General features: G+C 44.0%; 1 protein-coding gene across 1 annotated transcript; it reads left to right on the forward strand.

Moving 5' to 3' along the window:
• The first annotated feature begins 317 nt into the window (after nucleotides 1–317).
• LOC127348085 (uncharacterized) lies at nucleotides 318–1,469 on the forward strand. The gene has a single exon (XM_051374215.2). It carries the CDS (start codon nucleotides 329–331, stop codon nucleotides 1,214–1,216), a length of 888 nt encoding a protein of 295 aa, XP_051230175.1. The 5' UTR covers nucleotides 318–328; the 3' UTR covers nucleotides 1,217–1,469.
• Nucleotides 1,470–10,617: the final 9,148 nt, after the last annotated feature.

The raw sequence follows: 10,617 nt of genomic DNA on the forward strand, positions 1-10,617 counted from the left end.
TCTTCCATATCTAGGAGATCGAAAAGATATAATTAATCTGTCTATGTCGGGAGCATGGAATCTCATGCTAAATAATTACTCCATCAATTAATTACGAACTGGAGGGAAGAGAGAGATTTACATGAGAAGGAGTAGATGTTGTATACAGTCAACGGTACCAGCACTTTGATTACTACTCCTACAGTAGATCTCATCGAATAGCCCACTCAATTCACAACCAAAGCGCTCGATCGCCGTAAAATATCTCACACATGCACATCCTCCAGCGCTATATATATACCCTCCCAACCTTCTATTATCAGCACCGAAGTCGTCTCACTCACTCACAATGGCTACTAGCACTAAGCTTGTAGCTTTAGGCTTTGTTGTCCTTGTCAGCATTGGGTTCGCCGATGCTGCAAGGATGCTCGCTAGCTCCAGTGCTTCAGGTGGTGGAGGTGGAGGTGGTGGTGGAGGTGGAGGCGGTGCATCTGGTGGTAGTGGATGGGGCGGAGGATCTGGGTCGGGTGGAGGGGCAGGATATAGCGAAAGCGGTGGAGATTGGGGTAACAGGTGGAACTTCGCAAAGGGAGCTGGTGGAGGAGGAGGAGCTGGTGGAGGAGGAGGATCAAATGGTGGTTCGGGTTCTGGTTCTGGATCCGGCTATGGCTCCGGAAGCGGTTCGAGCGGCTCGGCATCAGCACCTAGTGGCAATGGACATGCCAACGCTGATGGTAAGGGCGGTGGTGGTGGCGAAGGTGGTGGCGCAAATGGGTCTAGCGGGTCCGGAGCTGGTTCTGGCCTTGGTAAGGGATACGGTGAGAGTGGCATAACTACGTCACCGGCTCCAACTGCTGGTGGTGTCAGCTACTCCGATGCTGGCGGTAACGGTAATGGTGGTGGTGGCGGAAATAATGGAAATGGAGGTGGTGAGGGCAAAGGAGCCGGACAGGCCGGCAGCGATGACACTTCTGGGGGCAATGCCAGTGGAAATGGTAGCGGAAGCGGTGGTGGCATAGCTAAAGGTGTCGCAAAAGGTCCAAGTCTTGGGGTTGGGTCTGGTTCTGGCTCTGGGGCTGGGCAGACCGGCAGCACTCGCTCTTATGGTTCTTATGGTTCTGGCTATGCTACTGGAATTGGTGGGGGCATGGGCAGCGGCTATGGTGCTGGCCAAAATGGCGGGACTGGCCGTGGAGGAGGAAGTGGATCCGGATCTGGCAGCGGTGGATTCCATTAAATTTGCATTTGTAGAATAAGATAGAGGTTGCGAGCTTCTACATGCATTATTATACTTGTCATTTTTCTATTTCAGTTATAATTTCATGTTAGTCATGAACGTCGGTGCTAGAGAACTAAGTACCATATCTAGATTAGCATTTAGCTCCTAGACCATTCTTGTGCATAGCTACGAGTACGCAACTCTGTAGTTTAATTCCTACGAGCTATGTAATTTCATGCCTTGCTTTCTAATAAAATGGTCTTCATAATCAGTATAGACTATATGTATTTTTCAGTTGTAGTCATCAACACAAAGAAGCAGTAATACTACCTTGTGCGGCCTATTTATTAGTGGGAAAGAGAGAGGATTTGTTGCCACCGGGTGGCAATGCCCCCTCCCTAGTTGTCGTCGGATGTATCGTTAGACTCGACGAGCTGTGGTATAAATTGTTAACATCCTAATTAGCAGCTCTCTATATTAGAGCAATTCCAATAGTATAGCCAACTGCTGGCTATAACAAGATGTCATGTCATTTGTAGTCACCATATAGCTAACATGTACAATAGTTGGCTATAAGAATGAAGTATTTTACTAATATATGGCCCACATTTCACTCTCACAAAGTGCCTAGGAGCACGTGCAAGAGTTGGCTATTGCATAGTAGCCCACCTCCCTTCTCTCTCTTCCAACTCATCTAAAATATATTATTTAATGTCTTATAGTCAGCTGATTGGATTCTATTGTACTTGCTCTTAGTGATACCCAGGAACCCGCAGTGGGTGACCCGCCACGACGATCGGCTTTGACAGCTGTGGCACGTGAAATAAATAGCGTGGATAACTACTGCGATGAGTACTGTCCACTGCATGCATGGCCGGTTCTATTCAGCATGCAGCTCGTTTCATGCATGTCTACTTTCCTGTGGAACGTGGTGCTTCTCTATATGATCTGTCATAAACTAGTTATTGCTTGATAGAAAACACGTATCACCTCCTACCCAGACTATCTACAAGCTAGCGACTTGTGCCCATGGATAGCCCATTCTCCCCGTGTTCCGTCTTCGACCTGCACCTGACGGAGATGGAGAAAGATGATGACGAGGAGGTGGAGGCCGAGCAACTCGTGCAACCGGCTGGGCAAGCCGATGGTGCGGCAGGCCTGCTGCCCATCTGGAACAGCCCGGAGAGGAAGATGGGTTGCTTACTGAAGCCCAGATGAAACAGATGTTAGTTCATCTTTCGCTGCACATGTGGCGGGACTAGAGGATCCGAAGTTTGTACTTAGCGATGCCCAACTCGAAGATCTCGCAAAGTACCAGCTGTTGCTGCGCTGGGAAATCGTTGAAGATTATTTGTCTGGAGTTTATCCGAACGCCAAAGAGGCTGGATGTGCAAGCTCGCCGAAGAAGGGGGAGATTTGCTGGATGTGGACTCCAACGAGAGTGACGACGAAGCTTGATCCTGCAACTATAGTTGCCGTTTTTTTATTTGTTCTGCCTATCTAGCACAAATTCGGGCATTTTTCTACCTCTAGTACTAAGATCGTATGGTTGTATGTCGTGTCCAAGAGGCTTCCGATGTCCGTTCTAGTGTTGTAATCTCAATCCTATCATGCTCATTTTGTCTCCATGCAAGTGCTTACTTTGCCACATTTTTTTCATTTAATATGAACTCACAGCTTGCCCCAGGTCTGTTAACAATGCTCACAGGTTGTACAGTCTTGTTGCATGCCCATTTTTTTTTTGTCATACCCATGTTGTCTACACACGGCCGACATTGCTCGAGGAATTGTGCCATGCATGCGCCGCTGCCACGGCCGCGTTTGACTCTGTTGGGATGAGTTAACCAGTCGCTATGCTTGCACACTGTATGCATGCCTTGTTGGACCGTCTTTGACTGGGCTGATGGTGTCTGTACACCTCCTGTCGCAATGTGCCACTTTTCCGAACAATATGCTGCACACCGGTCAGGCGATTTGCAGAGTATCTGTTAATTAGAGCATGTCGTTGATCTAAACTCTTGCATGCAACACGAATCACAGAGCTCCATCGGACGACAGCGGCAGGGGTGGCATTGCTACCGCTAGCGGAAAAACCAGCCAAAAACTGATACAAGTGCACCAATATTGTCATGGAACATGACCACATTGAGCACACCCCCAACCGACCTGGCCAAATTCGAACTATCAGCCATACTCGGGCCGTCGAGCATACAAGAGAACTATGTTGGACTTGCACCGACCGAATCTGCCACACCACCGGTTGTCGGTCATCTTTGTTGCATGAGGACACTCAACTGCAGCTCCAACTCCGCAACAACACAGAGAAGACCCATCGAACATGTTGGTAACCAACTATCAAGCCCAAACCGCGACCTAACCTCTGCTCGACTCATCTTGTCGTTGCCTAATCGACGGTACCTTGGAGGAGGGATCCTCATGGAGGGAAGAATAAGTAGGGGCCATTGGGCGGAGAGTCCTCGGGACGGTGGTACGCGATTTACCCAGATTCAGAACACCTGCACGATGACAGGGCCTACTGCTGCTTGTCTGAAATTATCTGGGCGCTTTCGCGTTGTTACAATGAGTTGTGGTTGTGCCTCTAGGGTCCCCAAGATCCGGCTTATAAAGGCGCCCGGATCTAGGGTTTACACGGAGAGTCCTAGCCGGAATACAAGTTGTCTAACTACGGAATATTACATTGCAATGCACGTCAAGGATCCACCTTCCATCAATGTCGTACTGGATCCGGATACTTCATGGGCCTTCACGAATCCGGGATCCTTCATGGGTCGGTTAGGATCCGGCTCCTGTCTCCTGGGCTGGACTTCATCCATTATGATCTACAGCAACTGGGCCGCCCGATGGGCCACATGACACATCACCATCTGTGGGCCACCCGGGATTGCCGGATCTAGGTCATGCCGTTGATATACCACCCACAACAGTAGCCCCCGAAGTTCTCCGAGATTCATCATTATTCCGTCTTCATCTACTCGGATCCGAAGAGAATCTTGAAGAGCTTCCAAAACTTCGTTGTTTCCGATTTCATTCAACCGGAAATCATTCATTCTTCTATAACGGTAACTTAGTAGATTTTTCGCCCACGTTGCGCACAACTTCCTCTTTTCCCGCGCTAAATTTTCGGAGATGCGAATCTTCAACCAGAAATTTCGGAGGTGCGCGGTTAGGTCACCACTGCATCGGTCTACCGCTTTTACCTAAGACACGTGGCGATCATCCAACGGTGCGACCGTTCTGTTTCCACCGTTAGATCCGGCTCACGAATCTCCGCGTGGGGTCTATAAATACCCCCCGCGTCCGGTAAGTATTCACTTTTCACCTGCATTCACCACTTCTTCTTCCACCTCGAGACATCGCCGCCCCGTAGATCTCATCTTCGGTGAGCTCCTACGTAGAAAGCTTCGTCCGTCGCCGCTCCAGTGCCGTCTGACGTCTACGGGTGCTTCTATTCTTGTAGACAGTGTTGGGCCTCCAAGTGCAGAGGTTTGTAGAACAGCAGCAAGTTTCCCTTAAGTGGATCACCCAAGGTTTATCGAACTCAGGGAGGAAGAGGTCAAAGATATCCCTCTCAAGCAACCCTGCAATCACGATACAAGAAGTCTCTTGTGTCCCCAACACACCTAATACACTTGTCAGATGTATAGGTGCACTAGTTCAGCGAAGAGATAGTGAAATACAAGTGGTATGAATGAATATGAGCAGTAGTAACGACGCCAGAAAAGTGCTTGCTGGCGTGCAGTTGATGGTAGTAATATTGCAGGAAGTAAAGATGCAGTAACACAGTAAACAAGCGATGATTGCAGTATTTGGAAACAAGGCCTAGGGATCATACTTTCACTAGTGGACACTCTCAACATTGATCACATAAATAAATAAGTTCTCTTCCTTTGTGCTACATATACTCTTGTTTGATAATGAACACCATTCGTTGTGTAGGGCTACAAGAGCTCCCTCAAGCCGGAGTTAACAAGCGCCACAACATTCGGCATTCATATTTAAGTAACCTTTAGAGCATAATAGATCTTTGCAATTTAAACCGAGTACTAACATAGCATACACACTGTCACCTTTACACTATGAAGGGGGAATAAATCACATCAATACTATCATAGTAATAATTAACTCCATAACCTACAAGAGATTATGATCATAACCTACGCCAAGTACTACACGATGCACACACTGTCACCATTACACCGTGAAGGAGGAATAGACTACTTTAATAACATCACAAGAGTAACACATAGATGAATAGTGATACAAAACTCATATGAATCTCAATCATGTAAGGCAGCTCATGAGATCATTGTATTGAAGTACATAGGAGAGAGATTAACCACATAGCTACCGGTACAGCCCTTAGCCTCGAGGGAGAACTACTCCCTCCTCATGGGAGACAGCAGCGTTGATGAAGATGGCGGTGGTGTCGATGGAGGAGCCTTCCGGGGGCACTTCCCCGTCCCGGCGGCGTGCCGGAACAGAGACTCCTGTCCCCCAGATCTTGGCTTCGCGATGGCGGCGGTTCTGGAAGGTTTCTCGTACCGTGGCTTTTCCGTATCGAAGATTTAGGTCAGGGACCTTTATATAGGCGAAGAGGCGGAGTCGGAAGGCTGACGGGGCCACCACACAATAGGGCGGCGCGCCTGGCTCCTTGGCCGCGCCGCCCACACGTGTGGGCCCCCTGTGGCCCTCCTCTGGTGGCTCTCGGGTGTTCTGGAAGCTTCGTGGAATTCTAAGATGCTGGGCGTTGATTTCGTCCGATTTCGAGAATATTTCCTTACTAGGATTTCTGAAACCAAAAACAGCGGAAAACAGGAACTGGCACTTCAGCATCTCGTCAATAGGTTAGTTCCGGAAAACGCATCAAAACGATATAAAGTGTGAACAAAACATGTAGGTAATGTCATAAAACTAGCATGGAACATAAGAAATTATAGATACGTTTGAGACGTATCAAGCATCCCCAAGCTTAGTTCCTACTCGCCCTCGAGTAGGTAAACGATAACAAGAATAATTTCTTAAGTGACATGCTACCAACATAATCTTTATCAACATTATTGTAAAGCATATGAGATGAATGCAGCGATTCGAAGCAATGATGAAGACAATGAGTAAACAACTGAATCATATAGCAAAGACTTTTCATGAATAATACTTTCAAGACAAGCATCAATAAGACTTGCATAATAGTTAACTCATAAGCAATAAGTTCTTAGTAGAAAGCTTTGAAACAACACAAAGGAAGATATAAGTTTCAGCGGTTGCTTTCAACTTCAACATGTTTATCTCATGGATAATTGTCAACACAAAGTAATATAACAAGTGCAATAGGTAAACATGTAATAATCAATGCACACAGTTTACACAAGTGTTTGCTTCTAAGATAGAAAGAATAGGTAAACTGACTCAACAATAAAGTAAAAGAATGGCCCTTCGTAGAGGGAAGCAAGGATTAAATCATGTGCTAGAGCTTTTTAAGTTTTGAAATCATATAGAGAGCATAAAAGTAAAGTTTTGAGAGGTGTTTGTTGTTGTCAACGAATGGTAGTGGGCACTCTAACTACCTCATCAACCAGACTTTCAAGAGCGGCTCCCATAAAGGACGTTATCTCTACCAGCAAGGTAGATCATCCCTCTTCTCTTTTGTTTACACATGTATTTTAGTTTCATTATTGATGGATGACACTCCTCCCAACCTTTTGCTTACACAAGCCATGGCTAACCGAATCCTCGGGTGCCTTCCATCATTCACATACCATGAAGGAGTGTCTATTTGCAAAATTAAGTTGCTTACTGATAGATCAGGGCAAAGCATGTGAAGAGAATTATTAATGCAAGTTAATTAATTGGGGCTGGGAACCCCATTGCCGGCTCTTTTTGCAAAATTATTGGATAAGCGGATGAAGCCACTAGTCCATTGTGAAAGTCTGTCAGAAGTAAATGACAAGATCGAAAGATAAAACACCACACACTTCCTCATGAGCTATAAAACATTGACACAAATAAGAGATAATAGATTTTGAATTGTTTAAAGGTAGCACATGAAGTATTTGCTTGGAATGGCAGAGAAATACCATGTAGTAGGTAGGTATGGTGGACACAAATGGCATAGTTTTTGGCTCAAGGATTTGGATGCACGAGAAGAATTCCTCTCAATACAAGGCTAGGCTAGCAAGGTTGTTTGAAGCAAACTCAAGTATAAAACGGTGCAGCAAGACTCACATATGAACATATTGTAAGCATTATAAGACTTTACATCGTCTTCCTTGTTGTTCAAACACCTTAACCAGAAAATATCTAGACTCAGAGAGACCAATCATGCAAACCAAATTTTAACAAGCTCTATGTATTTCTTCATTAATGGGTACAAAGTACATGATGCAAGAGCTTAAACATGATCCATATGAGCACAACAATTGCCAAGTATCAAATTATTCAAGACATTATACCAATTACCACATGCAGCATTTTCTGTTTCCAACCATATAGCAATTAACGAAGCGGTTTTCAACTCCGTCATGAACATTAAAGATAGAACTAAGAACACCAGTGTTCATATGAACAAGCGGAGCGTGTCTCTCTCCCACACAAGCATGAATTTATTCAGAGAATGAAAATAACAAAACGAAAATAAAAGCACACAGACGCTCCAAGTAAAGAACATATGATGTGACCGAATAAAAATATAGATTCAAGAGAAGAAACCTGATAAATTGTTGACGAAGAAGGGGATGCCTTGGGCATCCCCAAGCTTAGATGCTTGAGTCTTCTTAAAATATGCATGGATGAACCACGGGGGCATCCCCAATCTTAGACTTTTCACTTTTCTTGATCATAGTATATCATTCTCCTCTCTTGACCCTTGAAAACTTCCTCCACACCAAACTCGAAACAAACTCATTAGAGGGTTAGTGCATAATCAAAAATTCACATGTTCAGAGGTGACACAATCATTCTTAACACTTCTGGACATTGCCCAAAGCTACTGGAAGTCAATGGAACAAAGAAATCCATCCAACACAGCAAAAGAGGCAATGCGAAATAAAAGGCAGAATCTGTCAAAACAGAACAGTCCGTAAAGACAAATTTTTTAGAGGCTCTGGACTTGCTCAGATGAAAATGCTCAAATTGAATGAAAGTTGCGTACATATCTGAGAATCACGCACGTAAATTGGCAGATTTTTTTGAGTTACCTACAGAGAACCCTGCCCAAATTCGTGACAGACAAAAATCTGTTTCTGCGCAGTAATCCAAATCTAGTATGAACCTTGCTATCAAAGACTTTACTTGGCACAACAATGCAATAAAATAAGATAAGGAGAGGTTGCTACAGTAGTAACAACTTCCAAGACTCAAATATAAAACAAAAGTGCTGTAGTGAAATAAACACATGGGTTATCTCCCAAGAAGTTCTTTCTTTATAGCCATTAAGACGGGCTCAGCAATTTTAATGATGCTCACATAAGAAATAAGAGTTGAAGCAAAAGAGAGCATCAAGAAGCAAATTCAAAACACATTTAAGTCTAACATGCTTCCTATGCATAGGAATCTTGTAAATAAACAAGTTCATGAAGAGCAAAGTAACAAGCATAGGAAGATAAAACCAGTGTAACTTCAAAAAATTTAGCATATAGAGAGGTGTTTTAGTAACATGAAAATTTCTACAACCATATTTTCCTCTCTCATAATAACTTTCAGAGGCATCATGAACAAACTCAACAATATAAGTATCACATAAAGCATTCTTATTCACATGCATAAAAGTATCATTACTCTCCACATAAGCATAATCAATTTTATTAGTTGTAGTGGGAGCAAATTCAACAAAGTAGCTATCATTATTATTCTCATCATCAAATATAGGAGGCATATTGTAATCATAATTAAACTTATCCTGCATAGTAGGCGGCACCAAAAGACCACTATCATTATAATCATCATATATGGAGGCATATCATAATCAACATAAACTTTCTCCTCAATACCCGGAGGGCTAAAGAGATCATTTTCATCAAAACCGACCTCCCCAAGCCTAGAATTTTCTATATCATTAGCAACAATGGTGTTCAAAGCGTTCATACTAATATCATTGCTACTAGCATGCAAATAAGGTTCCATAGGTTTTTTAATTTTCACATTAAACCATTCATGTCTTGACTCAGGAAATAGTTTAAAAAGCTCACAGATGTTTTCCATTATGCCTTACTAGTGTAAAACAAGAAACAAAAAGATGCAATTGCAGGATCTAAAGGAAATAGCTTTGAGCACACACACAACGGCAACAGAAAAGTACTTAGTTACCTGGGACCGGAGTATGAGTGCCTTTTACCTTTCCTCCCCGGCAACGGTGCCAGAAAAGTGCTTGATGTCTACGGGTGCTTCTATTCTTGTAGACAGTGTTGGGCCTCCAAGAGCAGAGGTTTGTAGAACAGCAGCAAGTTTCCCTTAAGTGGATCACCCAAGGTTTATCGAACTCAGGGAGGAAGAGGTCAAAGATATCCCTCTCAAGCAACCCTGCAATCACGATACAAGAAGTCTCTTGTGTCCCCAACACACCTAATACACTTGTCAGATGTATAGGTGCACTAGTTCGGCGAAGAGATAGTGAAATACAAGTGGTATGAATGAATATGAGCAGTAGTAACGACGCCAGAAAAGTGCTTGCTGGCGTGCAGTTGATGGTAGTAATATTGCAGGAAGTAAAGATGCAGTAACACAGTAAACAAGCGATGATTGCAGTATTTGGAAACAAGGCCTAGGGATCATACTTTCACTAGTGGACACTCTCAACATTGATCACATAAATAAATAAGTTCTCTTCCTTTGTGCTACATATACTCTTGTTTGATAATGAACAGCATTCGTTGTGTAGGGCTACAAGAGCTCCCTCAAGCCGGAGTTAACAAGCGCCACAACATTCGGCATTCATATTTAAGTAACCTTTAGAGCATAATAGATCTTTGCAATTTAAACCGAGTACTAACATAGCATACACACTGTCACCTTTACACTATGAAGGGGGAATAAATCACATCAATACTATCATAGTAATAATTAACTCCATAACCTACAAGAGATTATGATCATAACCTACGCCAAGTACTACACGATGCACACACTGTCACCATTACACCGTGAAGGAGGAATAGACTACTTTAATAACATCACAAGAGTAACACATAGATGAATAGTGATACAAAACTCATATGAATCTCAATCATGTAAGGCAGCTCATGAGATCATTGTATTGAAGTACATAGGAGAGAGATTAACCACATAGCTACCGGTACAGCTCTTAGCCTCGAGGGAGAACAACTCCCTCCTCATGGGAGATAGCAGCGTTGATGAAGATGGCGGTGGTGTCGATGGAGGAGCCTTCCGGGGGCACTTCCCCGTCC

Source organism: Lolium perenne, chromosome 1 (assembly GCF_019359855.2).
Source record: "Lolium perenne isolate Kyuss_39 chromosome 1, Kyuss_2.0, whole genome shotgun sequence".
In the NCBI taxonomy this organism is placed as follows: domain Eukaryota; kingdom Viridiplantae; phylum Streptophyta; class Magnoliopsida; order Poales; family Poaceae; genus Lolium; species Lolium perenne.